A 27815-nucleotide genomic window follows, 5' to 3' on the forward strand; every position below is an offset into this window, starting at 1 on the left:
GGGGCCAGTGATGCTGCACCACAACCACAGAAATACTATGGAAGTAATCTGTGAGTGAGAGCTCAAGACTTTCCATGGCAGAGCCTCAGAAGCTCAGGACAGTAGGGATTTATATGCTGACAAGAACCTTGCTTCACAGATACTGTAGGCTAAATAAAAGCTTACTAATAGAATTGTAATAGCAGTGGGAATATGACTACAGTGAACAGTTGCAGAAAACGTAGAATATAAAGGATAGCATTATTAGTAGTGTATTGCCTCATCTGTTTTTCTTCTGTATCCTTTTGTTAGCTGAGTTAATTACTTTTTTCACAAAGACTCCTGGGCATAGCAAGGACTGTAAGAATGAGGTGACAGAATGACTTGCCAAAGTGCAAGACACTGGGAAAAAGCACCTGGAAAGAGACTGAAGGCACCTGGAGGCTGATCCATTGCATGTCAGTAAGAGGAGCTATTTAATCCTGTATGGGATTTGACATACCAAAGAAAGAAGCGGGGCTTCAGGGAAAGAGGGACTGTAAATTAAAAAAAAAAACAAACAACCCAAAAAATCATTATACCAAACCAGGGGAATTCCAATACAGTGCTTGAATGGCATTTGTTGGAGTCATTTGTCTGAGATGTGGTACAAGACGTTTCAATTACAAGGAGCCATATAATACTGCTGTATGCAAAGCATGATCAACTGGAGACATCATCAGGCACCCCACGATTCAGGGGTGCCAAAAGCAGTATGAAATTCTACCCAGACATACTTCAACAGACCCTTTCCCAATTTTCTACTACCATCTCAGTGAAGTCATCGTCGCAGCTTGCCCGTATTTGTTCAGCGGTCAGAGGGCTACTCAGCACAAAGCTCGTCTTCAGTCCTTTTTCATTCCTTGCACTAGTTACTGCATCTCTCAAAGCAAAGAACACAGAGCATCCCAAGAAAAGTCCTGCCTCACCTATGCCCTTGAAAAGAAATAAAAAGAAGACAAATAGGTGTAGGTTTAGAGCAAATGAGAGGAGCACATGCCATGTCAATATCAACTAAAAAGCTTAAAAGTCAGTGACTCAAAAAGTGTTTCAACCTTCAGTAAGGAAATTCATTTTAGATTTAGTGGAAGCAAGCTTAGATCACACCAAGTCTTCTGATAGTAGCTGCTTCCTGCGAGCCAAAAATGTTGATGCAAACATTGGCTATTGATTTTAGAATCTCTTTTGCTCATTGCTGAACTGAAATTTAGAATTACTAGCAGATAAAATTACAACAATCCAAATGCAGGTACAGATACAAGAAACAAAGCCTGAACTCATGTGCAAACACCACTGACCTCAGTGGGCTTGACATCCTCTCACTGGTTCTGACATAAGATTCACATTTGCTCGTTATCTCAAAGATATGTCAAATCCACCCTTATTCCATAGTCCTCTCAGTGCTGTGGTACTGGACATGTTAATGTGATATTGCAACTGTATCTTACTTAACTCCTTGCTGAAGTACAAGAACCAAACATCTTCCCCAAACATGCTGCATGAAGAATCATATCTTCTTGCAATAGCATATCCTAAATGTTGTAAGTAAAACAATTCTATGGACATTTATTTGAAATGCTAAAGAAGAGGAAATGAAAACTTACATATGTTTAGTGTCAGAGTAATTTCTCTGTTTGTCCTGGGATCTAAGAATTTGGCCCTGTAATGGTTTGCTTACCTTGGATGCATAGATGGCATAAGGATTTTGGGAAGATGACAGCAGGGAAACACTAAACTGTTCTGGGATATCACAAACAGAAGGGATCTTATACAGATCTGGACCCCGAGTATAGAGGACTCCTTCTGGAGAATACTTTAATTCTTCCATTGTGTACAGTCCAATGCCTTGAACAAAGGCACCTTCAATCTTTAAATAAGAAAAGACATAGCATTTACATTCTCATATTTGGTAAAATGGGTAAAATTTTGTCAAGAACTGATTTATATCACTAGCTGTTAAAAGATCATTTTCATTCCTTCTTGCCTTCAAAATTTTGGGGCTACCTTGATGGGAAAAGCTTTCACACCTCTATTTCATACCAGGCAGAGACAAATGCTTTCATGATGAAGTAATAGCAGGGAAACGCCTTTATTAAATTTCAGGCTATAAATGGGGAAGGCAGATCAAATGACAGGAGAATTTGGAGACTGTAGGTCACAAACAGGATGTAAGTTCAGCAAATAGTGGGCATATATACATACAGGAAGTACTACAGGTTGACACCATGGGTAAAATTCAAGCTTCACTGATGGAAATAAAGCTCCTACACAGACTCAAATGTGGCAAGTCTACAAGTAAAGGACTTTCTAATATGATCTATGACTTTTAACATTAGTAAGAAATGAACATTTTCTGAATTAATGAGGTAAGAAATAAGACAGCAGGAACTTCTTGGCACATACCTGTCCTATATCCACAGCTGGATTTATGCTGCATCCAACATCCATAACAATGTCTGTTCTGAGGTTCTGTCAATAAAATTCAAACGCATGTTAGAGAGATGCACAGAGTGGAAGCATTAGAACATAATATGGGTTAGAGCTAGTATTCATTGGAATAATAGACACTAAAATAGAGGCACCTCCATATACACAATTTCAAAGTGATTTCCAATACCCAACAAGCAAAATAGGCTTGTCTCAACTTCGTCAGAAGTTTAGACAGAGACAGCCTTGCCAGATTTTTCCTACTGCACAAGGAAATCCCCATATAAATAAGTACAGATAGAGAGCATATGATCAGTTATCTATAACATTTAGCTGTCTAGGTGGTCAAAAACCTGGAAACAGAATATTTAGCTCTGCTGTTAATTTGTTTGCTGGCAAACAGTGAGAGAATAAGCAAAGAACATGTCAGATGTCTGCCATAATCTGAAAGGTGAACCCATGTGACATTAGTACAGATGTGCCAAAAACTTCTTAACACTACACAGCTTTCATTCCGCTCCACCTGTAATTTGCATTTACACTTTAAATATATTATCATGTGAGGACAGGTTACTTACTAATAAAAAACCTGAATGGCTGTTGAAGCATCTAGTGATACAAACAAACCTCATTCACATTATTTCCAGAACTTCCATGACACTCAGTCATTACCTTGTGATCTCCTGTTAGGCAGTTAATTTCAACCTCTGAACAAGCAGCTCCATAAAGAAAATACGTGAATGGATGTCCTTCCCCTTTCTCCCAGTCCATGTTTTCATTGTAACCTCTGATGGAAGAAGATTAATGTTTGCATCGTAACAAAGCAGATGAGCATATAAAAGATTGAAATAACTTTAACTTTTAGTCTTAAATAAAAGATCAGACCCCAGCAGTTAAGTTCCATGAAATCCTACAGCGCACTAGTAGTTTAGGTTTGGTGGATCTGGTGTTTATATAAAATTTAGCAGACAAGCAAGCTATTTCAGTTCAGGAGAGTCAATAACCAGCGCAATCCCAGAAATACACTAATAAAGACATGGTAATCAAGTACACAATACAAATTTAAGGGAATTCAGAAAAAGGTAGAAAAACTGGTCAGGACCTATGAAGGAATAACTTACAAGAGAGAAATTAAAGAGTTAAAATTGCAGAAACTGCCTACAGAATGAGAGGGTTAAAACAGGAATATAGAAATAAAGGTGTAATTACTTAGAAGAGAGTGGGACTTACTAAGGAGACTATAGCAGTCAGGACTGATGGGTAAATTCAGCAGACACAAGAGGACAGTGAAGTGTGGTATCTCTGAACTATGGGAGCTGTATGACCAAGGCATATTTTCTGACCCTATCTGACTGAAATGTCTTTGTTGAGCGTATTTAAAATCATACTCCATAAAACAATTATAGTATAATTCAGAGAACTGAATCATGCATTGAAAAAAAGATACGCAAAATCCACATATTCAACTTCCCACATCTCATCTGGCTCAGCTATCTTTGAGATTCTTGGATGTGAAGAATATAACTGGATAAGAACTAGATCAATACAGGATGTGAGGCTCATGGAACTGCAGATAGTTTTGGACACCATTTAATGTCAATGGCAAACTATGACTGTTGTTCGTTGCTTTGGAGATACTTTTCCTTTCCGGTTCTTACAAACACTGTGAAAGAATTCAAAGAGAAGGGGCCACTAGACTTGCACTGAGAGAGAGCAGTGGGAATTGTGTTTAAGATTACTGTGTCCTACCATAGCACGTTGTTGTGAATAAATCCAAATATAAGAGTATACATGGTGGGAATTTTCTGAGGCTCCAGAAGCAGAGAGCTCAAAACAATGGCCCCAAAACTAGGGTCAGTGAGGAACCCCTATTCTCATGTGAGCACTAAGTCCCACCCTAGCTTTCAATCAGTGCTGAATCATAGCATCCAATTCCTGAGAGAGTTTTGTTGTGGTTTTTTGCTTGGTTAGATGTTGTTGTTGGTTTTAGCTTTTTGGTTTTTGTTTTGTTTTTTTTAATTTGCCATGAGTTTCTCTTAAATCAGTCCTGGTCTATCCTAGGTATTTTTTATGAACAAAAATGTATTACCTAAAGTAGCCAGTAGCTGAAAGACTCACACTCTGTTCAAAAGCTTCTTTAATCTGTAACATATAGCAACGTTTGTGGTGAACAATGGAAGGAATCAGGAAGGAACATGTATTTGCTTGATTTACATTTATTTACTTATTTACACATATTTACTTATAAAAGAAACTGGAACAAATTGTAAAGAAAGGAAGGACCATCTGAGTTAAGCATGTTTAGCTGCACATGGGGCCTAATATTGTACAACTGAACTCCCTTTAGATGGGCAATCTGAATTCTTTTGGCAATACAATAAAGAATAGACTAGTCAACAGTGGCGTTCTTGCAGAATCTTTATTACTGGCAGTGCCATAGTCAGAAAGGGCTCTGCTCAATTTTTTTGTTCAAGTTCAACAGTAATGGGTCTCTCTTTGTCAGTTGAACAGATCTGGTTGGTAAGTCACTGAGTAAGAGATCTGCATGACTTATTTGCACAAAAGTGACAGCTGGAAAGATAAATGCTCTTTGCAGTGCTCTTCTGCCACTGGTAAGAATGACAGTATGAGGTCCCAAATCTATTCCCTTTCAGGCATTCTCATGTTAGATTTACTCAGTTCACAAGTCAAAAAGGTGTTTGGGTTTTTTAAATTACCTTTAATTTATTGTATTTTACTGACTTTGCAAGATAGAAATTTACCTCTCTGCATATATTAACATTCTTTCTTAGGTAATTTCTGCCATTTCTGCTAGTATTTTCAGTGTGTCTGATTAATTTGATATCCATTAGAGATTATCTTCGCATACATAGCTGTCAGCTGTCAAGCTAGCACATGTCTGCCAACATTATTTGCTGTTGCTAGGAATTACTACTGCCAAGAGCTTACATCTTCACAGTCATTATAGTATTTAATAACTTGAGAAGAAACACCCTGATGTACTGAATCTGTAAATGTCCTTTTCATTCAACCACAGACAACAAGCAATTGACAAGAAAACATAACAGATTTTCTTTTAACATCTCAATACACAGTACTAGATTCTCAGCCATATTTGCACAAAAATAGTTATTATAGGAGAAAGCTTTTAGTTAAGAAGATTCAGTTTCTAGCCCTAAAATTTTATTCAAGTGGGCACCAGACAAGGGCCATTTCTATAAATAGCTTTAGCACTATTTCTGTACTACTCTACTGCAAACGTGACTAATATTATAAGTAATTACATATTAATTAGAGTAACAGAAGCAAGGATTCCTGCTACCTTTTATGTAATTCTGTAGTATACTGTATATGGGAGAGAGATGGAGGTAGGAAGTTGAGAAGGCTTCTCTTTATTGATTTGGTAAAAACAAAGAACAGCCATGTAAGAAAACCGACACTGCACACATATACCCTTCTGTCAATCTTTTGGCAACAGCTTGTCTGAGGGTAAGCTGGGGTGCACTGTGTTATTGCACAAGCTGATATTTTTGTATATTAAAAACTTCTGTGCCTCCAAATGTGTCTTCACAGATAGCCTCCCCTCCTTTCCAACTAGATAGAATCTGAGTTTTTCCCACATAGCTAAACCAAGAACCCACACTCCATCTTTCTGTGAAATAACCTGTTTCTACAGTTTTTAACTTCAGGATTATTAGGCTGAGCAGACTGATAGATTACAATACATTTATCAGAGGTTCTGCAAGCACACAAACAAATTTAGTAGGATTCACGTCTTACCCATTCATTCCAGGTCCCTTCTGGGTTCTTGTTGATGATGGGCTGCAGGCGGTTCAGAAGAGTTTGGCAAGCATCCTGGAGAGAAGTCAGGAGAATATAACCCAAAATTAACACAGTTTGGTACTATTCAAGATATGTTCTAGCTAGTGTAGACTTTACACTGATTATCTTGGTTTGAAAAAATATGATAGGACGTGTCATTGTAACTGCAAACACGCAAACCTTATAAAGGGTTAAGTTACAAAGGCTGGAATCTGCATGACTCAGTAGATTTAGAACAGGAACAAGGTACAAGATTTGCATAGGACTAGTTAGTGTTATGTAAAACAAGGATTTTGTAAAAGATAACCCTTCTGGGAAAAGCTCAGATCGTATTCTGAAAACACCTAAGTACCATTACTGAGAAACTGTAATCACAAGTCCTGTTTCGTCTTGCCAATCTCCAGTGGTATTACTGGCAATCTCAAACTTGACTTCTACGATCCCTAATGCTTGAAGTTTGGCAGGCATTAAATACCCTGAGGGATAAGGTGCTTTCTTAAACTAATACTATTCTTTACCTTCACAGCCATGCCATTGACATCTGTCCCGGCAGATCCTGCTGAGGCACATGCATTGGGAACAGTTGTGGTGCTCGTTTCACAGAAGTGAATACGTGACATGGGGATGTTCAATTCCCGACTAGCAACCTGTTTTAGGAAGAACAACATATTCTTCTCTGTTTTAGAAACATTCTAAACACTCCAACAGTTCCCTTGTACTTGCTGGTCAGCAATACCAGGAAATAACACCAGGACCAGCAAGTCCTCTTCCAACCTCCAGCTGAAATCAGTTTGTCAGTACAAAGAAACATAAAAAAAGGGCAATGATTTCGCCTGTACTCCAACTCTGCATTGAGACTCTGGAATCCAACATTTGGTTCCTGACTTTGCTGCTTATATCCTGTATGGCTTAGGGCAAATTATGCAGGTCCAAATACCAAGCTTTCATAAAGTTGATAAATATATTTACAGATTAAACAAATACAACCATGAGAGTATTGTCTGAACTGTATACTAATCTAAATGTTGTCTTCTTGATACCGTGGTTTTTATGGGATCAGCCCCTGAAAATCTAATTTTTAATAAGCCGCTACTCATACCATTGGAAGAATAAAAAGTGAACAATCTGTATTTTCTTTCTGCTGTTTCTGTCACTCTTAATGAAGGTATTTTTGCTTTCTAATTCTCTTAATGCAAAGAAGCCATGGCTATGCTCATAGAGAAACTGTCCTACTGTAAAACTAACTAACCAAGAAGAAAACCTTCACACTGTTTACCTGCATGGCAGAAAAAGCACAAGGTAACATTTGTTTGTATCCCTTGTTACCTGAATCATTTTGGTATGAATACCCTGCCCCATTTCAATTCCACCATGTGTCAGAAGCACAGACCCATCAGTATAAATATGAACCAGAGCAGAAGCCTAAAAAAGTAAAAACAAGATTAGACTAGTGAGAAATGTGTTGTATATGGTGATGAATTGATGAATCAAAAATGACAGACACAGTTTTGAAATGTATTTCCATTTATCTGTTTAATGCTTTTGAATAGAAGACAAAATTTGGAATGCTAGTTCCTACTCTTCCTCTAAAATGAACTTGAAAAGATACTAATCCTTGGAGGTCTGCTTTTTCTGTTGCTAAATACTGAAATAAATCTACACCTGGCAACAGTATCTCAATGGTTCCAAAACTAGCTGGAGGTCCTCACTCACTAGTGGCTGTACATGCAAATTGCTGCAAGTTCCATTGCCTCTCTCACTGATGTTTGAGAGCCTTTGGACACAGGTTTTTCAACAGCACAGGTTGGTCAAACTGTAACAGTCACATCAGTAAGGTTTTGAATGAGATTCTTCCTTCTGGACTCAGTTGGAAGTAGCACTTTAGACTACAAGGACCCTGTGACTTTAGTCTTGAACTGAGACAGACAGCTTGATATGACACAAGCCAGTCAAGTAATTTTCAATTTATAAAATGTTGCCTATTCCAGAAACAGTGAAATCAACATTAAAACAAAATAAAATATGAAGACCAAAAATACTACTGTTCTCCTTCCTTAAGATTAATCTTTGATTACATCAAAACATTAAGTCTTTAAGAACAGCATCTCATAGTACCCCCATGGTCAGAAAGAATAAGCTCAGTGCTTATTCAATGAATACTTTGCCATCATTCCTCAAAAACTTTTCATAAAGGTGTCCAACTCATCTATACCAATGCCACATCACAAGAGATGGGACTAGGCAGGGTCCAAACTGCTGGCATCCTGAAAGCCAAACAACTTTGATGACAGCTTTAAGAGAGCTAGAAGCTAGTAGAGCCTTCAGGGAACTACCTTTAGAAGGACCACAGATTTCCAGACCTGAAATGTAAGACATTTTGTATCCTAAGGTAGAGTAACTGTAACCTTCTACCGATAAAAAGCTCAGCTTAATTATTCTTTAAAGAAACTAACCTGAGAAAGATAACGTGTGCCTAGTCCAAATGGAAACTTCATTGGTACAATGGCAATCCCTTTTTTCTTCCAGTAATTTTGTTTGTTAAATTCATTGGCAGCTGTTTTCCTACTGTAGTATGCAGATTTCTCCATACATTCATTCCAACACCGTATTAAATTTTGTGGATCAAGCTTTTGTTTGAAGTGTGTCTCCTCGTTCTCCTTATACATATTTATTTCCCTAATCTGAAATAAAAAAAATTAACACCTATCACACAATCCAGTTAAAGGCAGACTGACTTTTTGGGGGAACTATTAGACAACAAGAAGATTACCATACGGTTTTTGAACATTAACAGTTTGGTTCAGTTTGTAAGAACATGCTGCTCATTCAACAACCAGACACGAATAAAAAAATAGTAATTTTAGCATAAATTTTGTCTGACTTAGGGAAGATTTGTTCAAATAGTTAAGCTAGTCTAAAGGGTTTTAACTTTCCAATTGTGTAGACTTCATTTCAGGAGAGAAGATGCCTTCATTTTCTCACCTCTTCTGGTGATAAACCAGTTTTATCTGCAACTGCTGTTATCCAAGTTTCTGTCACCAGTGCTGACTGGGGAAAGCCAAACCCTCGAAACGCTGTATTTGACGGCAAGTTTGTTTTGCAGGCATAAGCCCAGCATCTCAAGTGGGGAATCTTGTATGCATTGTCCATTTTTAATAAGGATACTGCTGCTACCTGTGGTAGGGGACAAACAGGTCTAGTTACTAAATGTCAGAAGACTGCTTCTTTCAAATTCACATTTAAATCTTCTTTAGACCTTAAACTGAGACAATTAGCTTTAAAAATGGGTTTCTGTCAATCACTCGAAGTAAAAATACTCTTACACACATGTACAAACCTTACTAATATATTTCTCATGTAGCATATTAGTTTTCAGTTCTTTTTTGATATTCATAGAACATAGCTGGTGTACTAGTAGTTCAGTGCTGGTCACTAGTTAAGGATGTAGCCCATACTTCATTTTGTGATTTTGCTCCTACTTCGATACCAAAAAACACATAGAACTAAAAATAGGCAGATTAGATTTAAAGCAATAGGAGCTATGAAAGGATCTGATGAAAACATTCTGAATTATCACATCCTATGGAAATTCACAGTCAAGGTTTAGTTTCATCAGAAAGCCTATGTACGGCAGTCTACATTGTCTTCTGGTTCTTCCATTTTTCTTTTAGAAATTTCACATTGCATGAAACCACAAGAAAGGGAAAATCCTACATTAGAGACCTCAGATTAGGTTCTAGGAGTCGGTATAAAATAAATAAAGAAGCTTTTTAAGTTCTGATGTTTCATGAAGAGGCCACAGTATCTCTTCAATGTTAAGTCGGTTTTTCAGAATGGCAAATTTAAGCCTGTATTCCTACTGTTCCCACTGAGCTTTAAACAAAAAACTTTAAAACATTTCTGCATAGAAACAACTGAAGATAGCTTTCCTGTAACAACTGTGCATATGAATAACGTCGTATAATGCTACCTTTGCACTTGGGAAATGCAAGTTGAAAAGCTATTTGTGGAATACAAGAAAAAAAGTTTGTTTTTTTTTTAAATTATGACCACAACTTTTATGCACTTCAGAGAAAGAATGTGTATAAAGCTAATTAGTCATAAGAAGGCTATTAATAAAACAGAGTGAATACAGTGTATTATTACAATACATCTCATAGCTATTGCAAAGATTCTTCCCAGAAATGTCTGTTCTAATGTTGATGCAATCATAGAGTTAAAACATATTATTAATTCTTGAGTGAACAATAACTAAGTTAAGCATAGATTACTGGTATTCAACCCTCATGCTGAAGACCAGTCTTTATTACAATGAGCACCTAGTACCTTGGCTCTCCTGGGTGAGGCTCCCATAAAGTCAAGTCCTCTCTAAAGAAAGAACAAATCCCAAAAATACTGTCTTGGGAACACATGGATAAGTCATGCTAACCACAACAAACAGGGACTTTAAGTTTTGTAAAGCTTATCATTTTATTTCCAGTAAACTTATTTCTCCTTTTAAAAGTACTGAATTATTAATGCTATAGGAAGAGACACACGCTGCTACCAATGTAATTAATTAAGGAGTGATGTTAGAGAATTAGGCTGTTATCATATGCGCTATTCCAACTGCAGCTGAGCTGGGTGGAAAGGTTACTCAGTTAGTTATCACTGACTCCCAGTTCTAGGTCCACTAGCTTCACTATAACATTGTAGAACTTCATCTTAAGTTGGTTCTGATATGTGATTCACATTAATGTACATGCTTTTAAGAATGATTTTTTCTAACCCAGGTTATTTTTCAGAACCTGGTTAGTCAGCAATAGCACTGACAGATTTCAGAGTGCAGAAAATACCTGTAAGTGGAGCAAAGACAAGCAGATGAGGGGTAGTAACCGCTAGATAGAATAGACCATACAAACACAGATAACTAGTGACTGATATTAAAGCAAGCAACATTTTGTGCTTTGCAGACCTACAAGTGAGGAACTGAGGTATACAGCACAATAAATGCAAATCTAGTACACAAATGCACAGAGACAATAACAGGACAACTACCACTATGATTTTTCTGAAGGCTAAGAAAGGTCTTCGAGCCTTGTAGACATAGAGCTTTATGGAGGCACTAATACAGGTACTATGTATTTTAAAAGGAATACATTGACAGCTGACATGTTAATCATGGGAAAATAAGTCTGAAAAAACATTCATGAAGTGAACGCATGGGAAAATATCAAAAAGGATAATATGCTTCACTGCACTGAATAAGGACGAGTTGCACCACTAGGTGTAGATTTTACAACCCACAGTTCCTACATCAAAAGACTATATGATTAACAATACATGTGCAAGGGAATTTGGCCTTCATAATTTTCCAACTAATGATTCCTCCATAAGATTTGTCAGCTTATAAAATCCTTACCAGGACAGATTCATCAGGGGTGCATCCTCCATTAATGTAATATTTGACATCCACAGCTCTGATCCTACCATCATTCATGAAGCCAACCTACAAGGAACAACAATAACCTATTTAGATTTTGGCATTCATTTATTTCTTCAGTGCTTGTATATTTTGAAAATGAATGTAACCCACATAATTAGGCTTATACTGCACTATTAATTTCGGGCAGCATTCACTGAAATTATAGAAGGGAGAGAGAGAAAAGAAGTATCTTCCTAAGACATTGGCTTTCCCACCTCTATAGATATAGCACATAATAAGCAACATCAGTCCACTGGGAAAGGAAGAAGCAGGGAAGCCCAGTAGCTTCCTGTGTCTTGCCTGACATGGCTAATAAGTGTGTCATCTAGGAGTGTTCACCGTAGATAAAGTCAAATCCCACTCTGACTGTATGAATACTGTCTGGCCGATGGAGTATAGTATTAGTTTTAATTTTTGATGAAATGTTATCTTTATCTCACATCTCCCTTTCACCTGTTGCCACTAATGGTTCCTGAACTCTCAACATGAGCTACGTCTTGTTTTCAACTTTAGGGAAACATCTTATAAAATCTCCCTTACTTTACCTATGTAGCCTGTTGTGCGGTTTGGTATACTGTTTACACAGAACTCGTTTAGCGTAACTTGTTTAGCATTAATAGCTGAATTTGCTGGAGGCTTAGGCTGCAAGCTGTCAACTGTCGCCTAGATATGTTGAACTTTTTAACTAGTTAAATAAAACAAGGCCTCAGAGCTGGCTCAAGCTGGAAGATAAGGAAGCTACAATCACCAGCAGAAGCTGCAACCTTAGAGATAAGAAAAGAAACAGCCTGCCTAGAGACAATTAAAGGACCCAATGAAGAACAGGAATACCCTAGACACTAATATTACTATTGGTCTGAACTATTGTGTGAGGGGTAAGGAACTTAGATTGTAAGCCCAGGGATTTCTTTGTTCAGAGTCCCTCTTTGGACACAGGTGGATAGGCTTATTGATTCGAGGGAAACCTGGAGCTGAACCCTCTTATGGTGGTGGGCATGCGTAATTTCTAAGACAAGTAAAGATTTAAAGGAAGGCAGAAATTGTCCTAATGAGTAGTTATGACTGAAGGTAGTGCATGAGCAGGGAAGAGATTTCCTCCATAGGGTGAGTTTTCCTGTATGACACTGTTTCTGTGAAAAACTAGCTGCTACTTTGTGTGAACCAAACCATATGGACGGTTTAAAATAAACCTCTAGAGAAGTCTCAGCTAGTTTAGCTTCCTGTTCCAAGAAGGAAGGACAGAAAGAGCTAGAAGAGGAAAAGGACATGAAGGGACTAGAAAATAAAACAAAACAAAATCCTGCAGAGATACAGGTAAAAGCAGAGAAAAGACCGCACAGCAACATGATCTTCTGGTTTCCTGGCTAGTTTTGTTTTAAAATTGAACCGATTATACTCATCTTTATTAACAGGACACATTACACAGTAACACTAAAATACTTCACTACAGAATATGAGCAGGAATTTTTTCACTAAATTCTTATGGCACTTACTTTATATTTACCAATAAAAGGATGTCGCCCACCAGTGATCAACATATCATCCCCTCGACTTAGAATAAGGCGGACTGCTTTGCCGGTTCTAAATCAAAAAAAAAGTCAAATTTCAGTGAAAATGAGATGTTATTAACAATAGCTATTCATCATGTATCCAGATCTAGCCACGCATATAAACATGCATTTAGATTAAACTGAACTTCAATAGGCTTAAACTTATGCTTAAATCTATGTTCAGAGTTCATATTTTTTGCATTTACAATCATGTCTGAATTTTCATTTCATCTCTTGAAAGCCAACAAGATAAGTCAGTGCAAACTTCTTCTCAAGAAATTGTTATTTTAGTGTTAAGACTGAACTGCGTTAAGTGAGCTACCAGCAGTTAGCGTTTCATTTTAAGCAAGAAATAATCGCTTCTTAGCTGTTCAGAATCATACTGAAAATAGGTGCCTTGAGTAAAACCAAAACATGGATAATAATAAAAATAAAATTAGTCTACAAATGCAAATACCATTTAAAAGTTACTTTTGAAAAAATGGACATAAGATGTAAAATAAAGTCCTAACTATAAAAAAAAGTAATTGTTTAAACTATACGAAAGATTATTTTTGGTATGGCCTGATTAATCCAAAACACAGATAACGAAGCCAAAAATAATCAAGAGCAGTTTGTACAACAATGACAATATAGTAATAATAGAAATGCATTAAACTAATCACTCAGATTACAAGGTCATTTTGGCTAAGACAGGATGTAGCCTGATGTGCATTCTGCAGCAAGTCAGTTATGGTTATAGAAGAGGTTATGCCCTGGCAGCTAATAGCCACTATTGTCTGGCCAGATTTGGAGGGTGGGGAACAGAGCTTTATTAAGGTTCCTAGACTAATTCAGGTAGTATTAGCAAAAAAAAACCCACTTAATAGATTTAAGCTAATTTTGACCGAAAGATGCTGGGGACTAAACCAGAACTATTTGTTCTTAGAAGCAATTCCACTCATGAACTCTTCCCTCTGCAGCCTGCTGTTCACATCTGGATGGTTAATGTCATGCTTTGAATCTACATACAAAGCCTTAGTAGTTAGAGACTGCTCCTTCTGAAATTCTCAATCATTTCAAGAATATTTCTAGCTTATGCTAACACCAATTTCTTCAATTCCCAATACTTCAGTTGAGGCTAGAGCTGCTTAACATTAAGTAGTCTAACAAAACAAAGCAAGTAAATGCACTAACAGTCTTACAAAATATGAACAGTCAAGATTTTACGATTTTGGCTAGCAGCTTTGGGAAAGGAGAAAGCATTTTAGCCAAAATGCAAAACTTGTTCACCCCATTTTCTCTTCATATCCCCACAAATACATACTGCACTTACTTGTTTGCTGCCACTGCAGCAACTGATGCCAGCAAGCCAGATTTCAGGAGTTTCCCACCAAAAGCTCCACCAACTCGTTTAACATGGCACATGATCCTGTTGGCTGCAACGCCTAAACTTGCAGCTACCATCTCCTGTAAAAATAGTTTTAATCTTTTATGCCAACTCAAACTAAGCCTCAAAGTGAGGTCATAAAACCTTTTCTTAGAAAAGGGTTCCATAGATGTTTGTTTTCCCTTTTTTTTTTTTTTAATCATACGAAAATATTTTTTCCTTTACCTGAGGTTAAAAAGCAAGAAAAAGATACCAAAACCTCTACCATTGAGACTGTGAAAGGGCCATGGACAGAAGTGAAGAATAATAAATACCCTCGGATTTCATTACCTAAACAGTAAGAAGCTTCAGGTATAAGAAAAAGGGATTAGAATACAGTTTTTATTCTTTCTTACTAAGATAATAATTTTAATTCAAATAAAACCATTTTGTTTTTAACTGTCTAATGGCCTGCTAGTGTCAGGAATGTTCTTCCTTCAAATCATTTTCTCAAGCACAAAATTCATCACACTTCTTGGCTACTAGCAATATACTACTAATAATGGCAATGATAAAAGGAGCTGAAGTGGCTTTTAAACACAAATTCCAGTACTGAGTCTGAAATACAATCAGTTTCCTGCACCACAGCTATTGCTATGCAGACTATATGCTATGCAAGCCTTGCAACATTTACCATCATGAAAATTATAAAGAGAGCTGGAATATCTCTTCTGTGAAGAAAGACTGAGAGAATTGCAGTTGTTCACATTGGAGAAGAGAAGGCTTCAGTAAAACCTTATTGTGGCCTTTCAATATATAAAGGGGGCTTATAAGAAACAAACACTTTTTACAAAGGCCTGTACTGAAACTGAAAGAGGGGAGATTTAAACTGGATATAAGGAAGAAATTTCTTACAGTGAGGGTGGTGAGACACTGGAACAGGTTGCCCAGAGAATTTGTGGATGCCCGGATCTGTTCAAGGTCAGGTTGGACAGGGCTTTCAGAAACTTTGAGATGTAGTGACAGATAACCCTATCCATGGCAGGGGGTTGGATTAGATGATCTTTAAAGGTTCATTTAAACCCAAACTATTCCATTATGATATGGAGCAGCAGTCTCACCTACATCTATTAGAGCTGATCAACCCCACAGCAGGCTCTGACTTCGCAGGGTGCTGATTGCTCCTCACCCCAATGGAAAGCTAAGGGAGATGGAGGTGCCTCAGCACTCCAGAGTTTTTCATAACTACAGTAGCGGGGCATTGATCAAAGGGAAACACAAGATGTTTACTTCCTCCTTATCCTCACAGTGTAGTGGTCAAGTGTTTATCCTTTATCAGGATACAGCAGTACTTCAAAGCAGCTGTTGTTGTATAATCCAGATGTGCAATTTCATGTTCCTACTGCTTCTAAATTGTTAAGATGGTCTTGTAAATCAAACTTTAAAAGCTCTGTTGTCACAGGGTCAACCACTTTCTCTGAGAATGCTCTGTATTACCTGAATAAATCCTGGATGCTGTGTTGACACATAGACATCCATTTCTTTATCCTCTCCTTTTGGAACAACAAGCACACTCTGAGTCTCCATGTAGAAGTGTTCCTGCCCCCCAATGTGAATCTCCCCTGATCCAAAAGAAAAACACACATGTTACTGACAGAAAAAGAGAGAAGAAATGAATCAGGGAAGAAATAACAGCCCATCATCATGGAAGTCATGTAAAATCTGACACTCTTTTATGAAGGAGCAACATCTAAAATAAAAACACAGATTAAACTCCCGGAAGGATTAAACTGATCTTCTTCTAGTGGCATCAACATAACCTGAGAATAATAAGAGCAGAATAACAAGAGCAGAATAATGTTGCCTATACGTGGTGTCAACATTAAATAAAACAAGTAAATTAAACAAAGCACAGACACACTGGATCAGGTGAAGGAGGTGGCTACCAAGATCATCAGGGAGCTGGACCACAGAATGTATGAGAAGAGGCTGAGAGAACTGGATTTATTTATCCATAAGAAGAAATGTTTTAAGGGGAGATCTAAGTCTATAACTATGTAATGGGAGGGTATAGAGAAGACCAAGCCAGACTGCTCTCAGAGATGCACGGTGGAAGGATAGGAAGCAATGAACACAAGCAATTCCAAATTGATATAAGAAAAAAAAAACAACAACAAACCAAAACACCATGAAAGTGCTCAAACATTAGAAGAGGTCCCTATAGAGGTTGTGGAATTTCCATCTTTCATGTTACTCAAAACATGACTGGACATGGCCCTTAGTAACCTGATCTAACTGGACCTGCTTTAAGTAGGAGGTTTGAGTATATGACCCCCTTCCAACCTAATTATTCTGTGATTCTGTTTCAAGGACAGAGGATGCAGAAAGCTTGAAGGCAGTAGCAGGACCACAAGACCACTACGTTTAATCACACTTCCTTCTAGGTGACTTCTCCCAGGCCCAATGGCTATATGGAAAAAAAGGTAGAACTGGGACTTGAACAGACAGACAAACCCAAATACTGGCAACAACTTCTCACCAAATATATTCAGCAGTTTACCTTCAATTATATTATCAACAGTTTCAAATTCCTGATCAACATTCCCTTGTTCTAGTTTTCTCTGGGGCTCAAAGAATGAGTTGTGCTTTATAGCTTCCTGCAGTGAAGAAAAAGAGAAACAGTTTTTCAAAGTATTTTAAAGATTCAATGAACAACTGTATTTCATTGCTTTACTGTCATTTTTGGTAAGTTTGTACATTCAGTTCCAGCAATTCTTTCTTGCTGTATCTTGTGTCAGTGATGATAGCAGTTTCTGAAGGAAATGCATTTAGTTTATTCAACCTGCTCTTTCCTCTTACACATCTAACACCCAGCATAAGTCCATTTCCCCTACAACTCCCACAGCAAATTTCTAATATGTTCTATATCCTTAACATCTTTCCCCTCACATTCCCCCAACACTTCCTACATCTCCAGCCTAACTTTGTTGTCTTGCTAGGTGGACAACAGATAAAAATGCTATAGATGACCAGGAGCTGATCGTTCAGCCAATATACACACACTGATTGATCAGTGGACAGCTACCAAAAAAATTACAACCAACCAGCATGTTCACTGACTTTCCTCACCAGAAACATTAGAAGAGTTCTTCTTTCATACACTTATGTTTGTTCTTATGAAATCTGTGGGAACTTAATACTTCTGAGACTGCAGCCTATCTACCACCAGTGGTCAAAATTAGCCAAAAGGTTGAAATTTTTTTTATAGAGAGACAAACTGGTTAATTGTATATTCATATTCACCCTTTTCCCTCAGAAAATCATGTTTAAAAAGCAACTGCTTTTTAAACTGCAGCTTTTGAACTGCTGCCTCCACTAATTAAGTAGATAAAATAATAAAAAAGCAAGAGGAATTACTAGTACCTCAATTGTTAAGATCACTGGCTCCAGCACTTCATACTCTATCTTCACTTTTGCAGCTGCTTGCTTAGAATGAACATCTGAATCTGCAGCCACAGCACAGACAATCTGACCAACACAAATCACCTGTAAAATATGCATCACTTAATAGAACAGAAGATTCAAATGATTACCATATATGACGCTGATTTCTTCTTTTGTGTAACCACTGTTCATGTTTCCCTTTTAGAATTTTGTTTTGATGTAGGACTTCTTCTATTTTTAGATCATCCATGAAGTAAATAAATTCTTAGAAATTACAGGCACCAGTATAACTGGGGAATCAAGGAAAATACAGTATTCAAAAATGGATAACAGGAGCCTAACTTTCAGTGAAACATACTGTCCCAACACAGGTTGTGTGAAGTTTACTCTGTATTATTCTGATTTTTATATATTTTTTTCTTTAGGCAGAATATAAAACATATGAAGTAAAGCTTCATTATAAAAAGCTGAAGAAAAATAGGAAAAATTAAGAAATTAAGTTCAAAACAAATTACAGTTATACCTTGTTTCTTGCAAACACAATCTCTGGATCATCAGAATAGTAGAACTCATTTGTAGCTGGTACATCATGAGCTGATATTATATCGAACACACCTGGTACTTTCAGAGCCTCTGAGGTATCTATAGATCTGATTGGGATATGGGAAGAGAGAAATGTAATTCACTAGTTTTACAAAGCAATGCACAGAGGAAAAGAACAAATACAGATGTATGTTTCTTGTGCTGCCGGGATCTGCTTATAGGTTCAGACATGTCTTTTTCTCCTATCTGTGCTATGCAAAGAAGTGCAGGTCAAAATTTAGCAGAATTTAAAATTTTACTAACCTGCTTCATTTCTAGGAAATACTCTAGATGCAACAGGGAAATAATTGGTCCATTAGACTGCCTGAAGTGCATTGATATAATAAAAATCTCTGCACAATTATGATGCTTCAATTGCAACTTTCTAAGACATCACAGCCTACACAGATACAAATAACCACCTGCAAATGGAAGGTTCATGTAAAGAATTAAAATAGAAATGGCAAGACCAGTTTAAATGAAGAATGAATGGGAATGTATGGGTGCAGAAGGATCAGAAAAAAACAGCAGAATGTCTGTAAGAATGGCATGTTTTAGCAGGTCACCACACTCACACCACATCTAAAGGAATCTTCTCTGGATATCCACATCAGAAGACAAAAGGAGAGTGAGTAAATCCTACTGACTCAGAGATGGGGGTAATGGTAGCTCCTTGATGGTACCAAAAAAACGCAGATCCAAACCCAGCATACTATCTCCAACCTAAGGGTAAGCTAGGAAGTATGACACAGATTATAGCTAGAAGTCCCAGTCCTCTCTGTCACCACAACCAGTTCTGACCAGACCACCTGGATATGTTTTCATGTGTGAATGCTGGGCAGACAACTTGGATGTGTTCATTTTGGTGAATGTTGTATGAACTGCTAGAACAGGAGTAACTTTGCAGTCAAAAAACATCAATGAAAACAGTTTTCTTTCAAAATGAAATCTTTTCCAATCTTCTTCTCCTCCTATAGTCTCATATGAGCTTTCCTCAGATACGCTTCAGAGACACTTACACAATCTTAGCATGAGCTCTGGAACTAGTGACGACAGCCAGGAAGAGCTCCCCATCCACAGAAGGAAGGTCATCAATGTAAACTGCTTCACCAGTGGCATGCTTAATTCCAGATTGGTGCATAATGGGCCGTCCTACAGGATCCTGGGGAGACTGATTCGGCTCTATGTCCTGTACAGTCAAAAATATACCCCCCATTTCCCCCAAAGAGTTAAAAGAAGAATAGTCATGTTATTCTTATAGCAGTCAAAGTCAGATGAGGGAACAGCTGTTCATATTACCAACTTCTGGTTCAATATCGAAAACAGATGTGGTGCAGGACCTGCCTTCTGCTCCTAGGGATTTCTTCAATTTCTTCTCTTAAGGAGCCTTCCAAACCCCTTGCACAGGTTTGTCTATTTGGATATTTACAGCAAAGTGATACAAACAGCACTTTTTTTTTTCAGAAGGACAGTCTCCTCTCTTACTGATTGGTGTTACAAAGCTTTGATAAATTTCTGAATTATTGTTGCAAGATTCTGCTCTGTATTTTACCAGTGCCTGGTGTTGTATGGTGAGCTGTTTGCAGCGATTTCTACGATTTGTCTTCCTTGCTGAAAGACTGTAAGTGATCAGTGTAAATCAGTGAGAAATTGCTGAAATATTTCCTTCCCAATTTTATTTCCTTGCACCTGTGAATGAATTTCATGTCTTACTGTTTTTCTAAATCGTTCCTGAAAGTTATTTCAGTGTTGCCAGTTAATCCTGCCACACCAACTAATTGTTGCCAACTTCCAGAACACTCTTCCAGTTTCTGGGTCAGTGTTCACACTAATTTTTTCCTCTTCTGCATTTAGAACTAGTCAATTGCTCACAGCTCAAAGCCTTTTTTCTTCCGTAGCTTCCAGCATACAAGTGGTCTGGCTACACACTTCTGCTTCCTGCACTGTCAGTTCAAGGCCAAGAACAGACATTGTTTACTTGACTGCCTAATGTTCTTCAAATGGCTGCCTCAGACAAACCATCGCAGCTTTTCTACTAACAGAATCATCACGTATTTAAAATTCTTCCCCCCACACTTCCAATTTAAAAAGTTTAATAATGTTAAGAAATCCAGACAAAAGATACAGACTTGCAAAAGTCAGAAATTTTAAAGTGAAAAAAGATTCTTCTGGGTTTCTAAATTTCTGTCGCTCAGTGCCAACAGATCTGAAAAACAAATTGTTTCCATTTCTGTTGTTTAGTCACCTTTTTGCAGTTGGGGAATAAACTGCTGAAAGTCATAAACAACTAGTTCCTTTTATCCTGGCCCCCTTCCTTAGTCTGTAGTGTCTTTCTTTTGATGATAGCTCTGAAGGAAGCTGAACAACTTGAACAAATTAAAGTATTTAAAGCTAAAATGTTATTCTAAATAATATCTAAAAAATGAAAAAAAAAGAGAGATATTTACCTACATTTCATTTAAATTTTCTTCAGGTTTTCAAAACCTAGAGATTTTTACTTGTGTAAGAGTTCCCACCCTGATCTAGACACAAGGGTGAGATCAGAAAATCCGAAAGGTGTGCTTTGCTGCCCTCTACTGCTGACTTCTCCTTGAATAAGCTAAATTGATCAGAGAGGTATCGCAAGCTCCCAATTTGATTCCTAAATCTACAGTAAGCCCTAAGAGCCCTCTAAAATCTGAAGAAAAGTGTATCTTGAGACAAGAATACTAGAGTGATAGCTACAGACTTAGGCTTTTCAATCTTATTTTCTTCTGTTTTTTTCCCAACTGGGTTGCACACTGCAATATACGACAATGGAGTTTGCTCAGCGTATTTACCTTTTGAGAATTATTTAGAAGAAGTAAGTATAGCAATACGAGTCGATTTTTACATACAAGATTTTTCTAATTGAGATACAGTTAAAATCGACCACTAAGAGCCTGTTGCCTTCATTCTTTTGGAAAATTTGTACCTGAGCTTCACAGCAAGGGTCATGCTTGAACTATGCTTTTTAGCAAGTCTTATAAAGCACTGAATAATCATAGAATAATCACTTGCCTGGTATATTTGGATACTCTGGGGCATTTTTGTTTTGAAATCTTGTAGGACACTCCTATATTCCATAGGTATGCCAGGATAGTGGCAAGGATCCTGAAATAAAGTGAACTACTATTTAAACTGACATTTGGAACATTCCAATTAAAAAAGCTAACAAAATCACTAAATGCAGACTCTTTATACAGGAAATTCCTTCAAGACTTTGACAAGCTAGAAAGGCTCTAAAATAACCATTTTAAAATAATGTAGAATTTTGAGATTTTGCTAATTAATATTTAAAAATCTACTGGATTCAGCAAATATGTTTGTTGAAAGTAAGCAACATAATGCAGAGATAGTCAGAAGAGCTTTATTCTGGGGTCTGATCAACACTGACACTGAACCACTCCTGGTAATAGTAAGTTACGTAGGAAAGAGCTCAAGGTAACTCAAGAAAGAAAGTAACTAAAGAAAAAGGCGAAAGCAGTATTTTTTTCTCATAGGAACAGATTTAAGACAAAAAATAAGCAAATTACACCTAGAATGTATCAGGAAGTGAAATTTTAGAGCCCTCCTCTCTCAGTCAACAACTCATCCGAGAAGGAGGGTTGGTTTAACACCTGCAGTTGCTTTCCAAAGCTTTTATTTCTATTCTGTTTATTTATGATTTGAAGTACAGCCAGATGGAGTAAGACCTTATGTATGTTTTCTTTGGGCCTGCAGCTCAATACTGATGTATCGCTGCGTTAACATTGTTCAATTTTTTTAAAGACTAATGTCCAAGGTAAAGATATCTGAGCACCTGGAAGTTAAATGAGCATCTCTCCAGAGTTAAGCACTTTCATCTTCTGTAGATCTGAACCCCAAAGAGAATATTTGGCACGTTGTATTAACTGCAAGCACCGACAGGTAATAAAAACCCCTTTCATTTGCTTCTACAAAAGCAGACAGCAATTTACCGTTGTGTTTAATGACTGCAACACTTCCAGGAAAAATCTGTAGAAGAAACTGACTATCAAAGTTTTCTTATAGTCTATTTTTTCACCACCGGCTGAGCCTGGAATAGCAATTTCTTTAAGAATTAGTCTGCAAGCTTCATTCAACATTTGTTCATTCCAGTGTCTGTCAGGAAGAATAACAGATACAGTCAGACCAGGACTCAAAAAAATAACTTTGAATTGCAGTAATACATTTGCACCATAGGCATAATCCTGCTCACAATGAAGCCAAAATACTGATTTTAATAATGGTCTGCAATTTTGAAAAGTGTTAGTCAATGTTTCTCACTGAAGTGAGGTCCCTTAGGTCTATGGAACTGACTGCCATGCCAATGTTTTTATAATAAATAAATAAAACCTCGTACAGCTTTAAAGCTAATTTAACAGTCCTACTATTCTGCAGATACTGTCCTATATTTGAAGACAAGTGGATAACGATATTGAGGCAAACTATAGATGCCTCCAAAGGATCTGATTAGTGATGGATAGTTGCAACATTTTCTGAACGGCTGTCTCCTTGAAGTATCTCAACACAGTTAATTTTCCACACAACCTTGCATATCAAAACATAAATCTGTTAGAATAAATTTAATCATGTAGAACAGCAAAAAATAATGAGTACTTCAACTCCTGAAATAGATGCACATTAAATAGTAAAACAGTCCAGCAGGGTTCCGTTTAGATAAATGGTTTTATACTGCTTGAATTATTTGTCATTTTTTTCCTCCAAAATTTGGAAAGATGGTGCAAACTGGGAGGGAATGTCAGGGATTAAATCCAGAGTTTATTATGATCTTGTGGGTGGAGAGATATTAAAAAGGCTAAGTTTTGACTTGTGCTCCTAAGTTTATCGGGCACGTGTGAGGTTCTCAAACGTGGTATCTATCGGAGCCAAACTTAAGGACTAAAGAACACTGATACCAGGGGGTTATCAAATCTATGGGAATCAGCATCATTTACCACTGCTTGGGTCCAGGTGCACAACTGACTATGTATACCTCATTCACCTATCTCACAGCTCATGTCTCTCATCTCTCTGAATACTTCACAGTGGAGTTGAACCCATGTGCAGACTCCAAAGTGTAACCATTCTGAAAAGTGATTGATTGTTAAGGCTTGAACAGATCATTCACTTGAACATATCAGCCAGGTAAAAGAAACCTTTCATGCTCTAAAGAAGTACATCCAAGCTCTCAGTCTCTTCATTCACAGATACAGAGAAGGCAGAGAAATTGTACCTTCCAGTAAGTGCCGAACAGGTTTGTTTTGCACAGACTGTGGTTGAGGCAGCACCTCCACAGAAAATGCTTAAATCCTTTATTATGTCTGTACCTTCTTCAAAAAGCACTCTCATCCCAGCATTGGTTATTGGGAGAGCATTTTCCCGTCTTGGTGCTTGTCGAAATGCACAGACATACTCTCCCTAGGGAAGATCAGACAGAAGTGCAGACATGTATATATCTGAAAGTAAAATTTGTTATTGCATTAAGTGAAGCAAGAGAATAAATAATGAAGAGCACAAATTGAACTTCCTGAGCATTCAAGACCATACACTTCCTTTTCTTCACCTTTCAGTACCTTTACCATCTTTGATTTTCTAGCAGCCCATACCAATCCTCCATCATCTACAAGGCTCACATGACTTAAGACTTTTTCGTGGTAGCTAGTTGGAAGACAGGGATCTTGCGAAGTGGAGCTGCATTTATAACACAACCAAAAGCTTAGTGGCTTCCAAGAATTGCCAAACTTCAGTACTTAGATAACATGACCCATAATTCTAAGATCCTGTTACTCAGTTCAGCAACATTTATGGAAGGACCATACACATGTCCAATATTACCTTAAGAAAAATCCTCCAGAGATGACAATGCTATACCTGCTTGATGCCCTCATTTTAGGGTAAACTTCTGTCTGAATATCACTCTTTATGTATCACCAGCTACCTGCTAAGTTATGTACTCTGGCTGAAACTGGGAAATAGTATGGCAGTGACAGGGTCAAATGAAGGGAATTCAGAAAGTTAGCAGTAATAGTGTTACTTTAAACACACAGATTATGCCCCCACCTGCTCTTTATTTAACAGTCTTTAACTCTGTATAAAGCAAACCTAAACAAACTAGTACCTTACCTTCTTAGAATGGGGAATATGGACAGAGACTAAGATCTCTTCTGGTGTAATGGTATTGTTATCAACTCCTTCTGCAAAAATATCACTCAAAGGAATCTGTCGCTTTTTTCCTAAAAAAAAAAAAAAAAAACGTGATCCCATCCCCACTTCTGTTAATCTGTTCCAAATCTCCTCAGCTGCTGTCATTGTTACCTTTCTTTCTAAAACATAAATAATTAAGAAGGAAACTGAATGGGAGAGAACTGTTGCAATAGTTGAAAAACAAAAATCATTTTTGTGTTTGTGGATTTTTTTGTGTTTTCGTTGGTCTGAGATTTTGAACATTTCTAGGAGTCCAGAAGATAATAAACACTATTGCCTTTTCCTTTCTCTTTTGGTAGATTATCCTAAAAGTGATCATGTTTGATATTCTATCATATGTACTATTAAAGATGGAATTTTCAAAAGGAAAGAGGACAAAATTCTGCAAGGAACCTGAATCCATAAAAGCCAATTGAAAACTTAAACTTCATCTATGCTACATCAGGTTTGCCAATACGAGTCTCAGCTAAGCTAGCAAGCCTTCTGGAAATGTGGTATTTTAACACATATAATTGATGCTATTAATTGGCCCAAAGAGTTTTGTTGGTAGAGCTGTAACTGTACTAGTAACACAATTGCCAAGTAGCATCATTGTTCTGCAAGAACAGAGGCATGACCATTGTACAGAAAATTTACAGTGATTCACCAGTGTGGAATTTAATCATGTGTTTGGCAGATGAAGTCAAAGTGTATTTTTACTGGTCTTCTGTGTCCTTTGTACTTTTCATGTGCTGCCTGAGGGGTTCAATGCATTTTTAAGTAAATGATTTCTTATTACTAGACACTATTTATCTTGCAGTAGCCCTGACCTATCACAAGACGTTCTATAACAAGATAATCTTCTGTGGCATTTTTAAAAAGCTCATATATTAAAATACTCCCATCACATCCAATGAACATTGTTAATCACATTCAGGAATAATGAACTTTACAGCAAGGTTATTTTCTTCATGTTTTTAATGCCATGCGATGATGATACTGTAATCTGATCATCCTAGAATATAATTCAGCATTAAAATTGCATTTCTCAGATATAACTAGTGTGACAGCAAAACTTTAGTAAAGGAATTTTATTCTGCTAAAATCTGAATCTGACAAATAGCATTGTTAAGAATAGCAGCACTGGTGTTTCTGGAGTTTTGCTTTTGCAGTTCCATCCACAATGTTCTTGGTCTACATACAGCAAGATTATTGTATAATCCCACCTATGATGGGGCAGTAATACACCCTAGGAAGATGCATTTTCTCTTACACTGTGATCCAAGATAAACGCTAAAAATTAACAGTGCTTCTGCACCTCCTTTTATTGAACAATCCACTTTTCCTGTGTTTCATGGACTACTGTTTGGCAAAGATAACCTGTCTTGACAGCTATTTTTCCTCTCAATGTCAATCTATGAAGGAAGAATTCACTGAAATCATACAACAAAAGTTTTTAAGTATCTATTCCAATAAATCCTGGCTCAGAAATAGCCCCTTATAGAACATATATTTCAGAGTATTAGGTGGTCTGACACGGCAACATCCACTCTTGTCTAGATTGACGGCAAAGAGAACACAAGCCATTTGGTAGAGAGAGCATGAAATTCCATCATACCAGATAGCTCCTGTTTACTAATAGTTTCATCAACCTTCCACTGGTAAGGTGGAGTACAAGAAAAAAAATAGGTAGAGGGGAGTATATATACAGCAACGAAAGGAAACTGTGGAAATGAACATAGAAAAAGGTGCTTGACTAGGAACACATGTATCAGAAGTACCTGTAAAGAACAAAAAGCCAGAGATCTTACCAGGGCCAGAGGGTGATTTTAAACCAGCGGCAAAGGATCAATTACAGCAAAAAAAAAAAAATACCAGGGGGTGGGGTGGTAATATACAGCTACTCAAATTGTGAGGTTTTAGGAGTGCTTATAGTAATTCACTGCCTACAGAAGTACATGTGATCTGGTTGGTCTGAATGCCTATCCCTGACATGAGAAGCTTTGACATGTTCTTCTTTTGCAAACTGCTTCTTTTGCAGATGAGAGTGGGAAAATGGTTCCTTAACAAATTCCCACGTGTTGTTATGTCCCCTCTCCCCATGAAATAGGACCCTTGTACCTCCAGCACTACTAAAGAGACAGGCTATGTCCTCTTACCTCTTGAAACCAGACTGAGCATACAATTGCTGGCTGCCAGAATAGGATTCAAGTCTGAGGTTGATTTTCTACTTACAATGTTTCCACCTAATGACTTGAAAAAAAGGAAATTTATGTAGCCTTTCTCCATCACCTTCACATTTTTATGTTAACTGACAATATAACATGCAGACAATATATAAATTTATACATCTGAAGCTCAAGAAAAGATGTACTGATAAAAAATTCACTGCAATCAACAGACATAAAAATGCAAGTTTTTCATGCACTCAGGAGCCATTTCACATTTGTTACAAATATTACTGCAAGTAACGCACAACATACAGCAACATTTCTTATCTGTTCTCCGCCCAGAGTTCTTAGTTGTTGCAAGACAGCACAGAAAACCTTTGTCTTCTCTTCAGGGAACTCTGAGATTGCATTTGTCAAAACATCTTTCACTACAGAGAGGCTGCAGGCAGCTCCCAGAGTTAAACCTGTAAGCAAAAGATTATGAAAGAGTGATGTGCACATTTATTTTATTGCCTAGGTTTTAAATTATATTCTGGTCTATTCCAGCAGACTGGAGGGAGGCCTGCTCATGTAGAATACAGGCAGATATAAAGGGAGAGGCCTTTGCATATTACAGGGACTGTGACCTTTCATTTCAGGAGACTGAGGATAAAATTTCATGAAATGATGAAATTAAGCTTATAGCTCACCAATTCTACTGTAAGGGCAATCCTTTCTCTGGTTCCAGCTGCCCATTGAACCTGCTTATCTTGCACTAGCTTTGACTGAGTAAATGTTTAGGTGAC

The 27815-nt window shown here is 37.4% G+C and overlaps 1 protein-coding gene and 1 long non-coding RNA gene across 4 annotated transcripts in view; one reads left to right on the forward strand and one right to left on the reverse strand.

Annotated features, from left to right (window-relative positions):
* Window positions 1–27815, forward strand: part of LOC133270887 (uncharacterized) — an 80088-nt gene that overhangs the window by 44435 nt on the left and 7838 nt on the right. The window lies entirely within an intron of this gene.
* Window positions 1–27815, reverse strand: part of LOC133270808 (aldehyde oxidase-like) — a 40351-nt gene that overhangs the window by 2055 nt on the left and 10481 nt on the right. For all 3 annotated transcript variants that reach the window (XM_061456357.1, XM_061456350.1, XM_061456364.1), the window contains 24 exons: window positions 27343–27494; window positions 27019–27112; window positions 24800–24909; window positions 23910–24094; window positions 22633–22795; window positions 21695–21787; window positions 19675–19844; window positions 18597–18723; window positions 18053–18175; window positions 17190–17286; window positions 16127–16251; window positions 14597–14730; window positions 13225–13312; window positions 11669–11755; window positions 9250–9441; window positions 8721–8948; window positions 7594–7689; window positions 6786–6914; window positions 6226–6300; window positions 4535–4587; window positions 3118–3232; window positions 2422–2487; window positions 1697–1885; window positions 787–954 (listed from right to left, as the gene is read on the reverse strand). In XM_061456357.1, the coding sequence (XP_061312341.1) occupies window positions 787–954; window positions 1697–1885; window positions 2422–2487; window positions 3118–3232; window positions 4535–4587; window positions 6226–6300; window positions 6786–6914; window positions 7594–7689; window positions 8721–8948; window positions 9250–9441; window positions 11669–11755; window positions 13225–13312; window positions 14597–14730; window positions 16127–16251; window positions 17190–17286; window positions 18053–18175; window positions 18597–18723; window positions 19675–19844; window positions 21695–21787; window positions 22633–22795; window positions 23910–24094; window positions 24800–24909; window positions 27019–27112; window positions 27343–27494 (3059 nt within the window). The remainder of the gene's footprint in view (window positions 1–786; window positions 955–1696; window positions 1886–2421; window positions 2488–3117; window positions 3233–4534; window positions 4588–6225; window positions 6301–6785; window positions 6915–7593; window positions 7690–8720; window positions 8949–9249; window positions 9442–11668; window positions 11756–13224; window positions 13313–14596; window positions 14731–16126; window positions 16252–17189; window positions 17287–18052; window positions 18176–18596; window positions 18724–19674; window positions 19845–21694; window positions 21788–22632; window positions 22796–23909; window positions 24095–24799; window positions 24910–27018; window positions 27113–27342; window positions 27495–27815) is intronic.

This window comes from Pezoporus flaviventris, unplaced genomic scaffold (genome assembly GCF_033815535.1).
Source record: "Pezoporus flaviventris isolate CSIRO_AGI_PZ_B2104156 unplaced genomic scaffold, CSIRO_AGI_Pfla_v1 ptg000001l, whole genome shotgun sequence".
In the NCBI taxonomy this organism is placed as follows: Eukaryota; Metazoa; Chordata; class Aves; order Psittaciformes; family Psittacidae; genus Pezoporus; species Pezoporus flaviventris.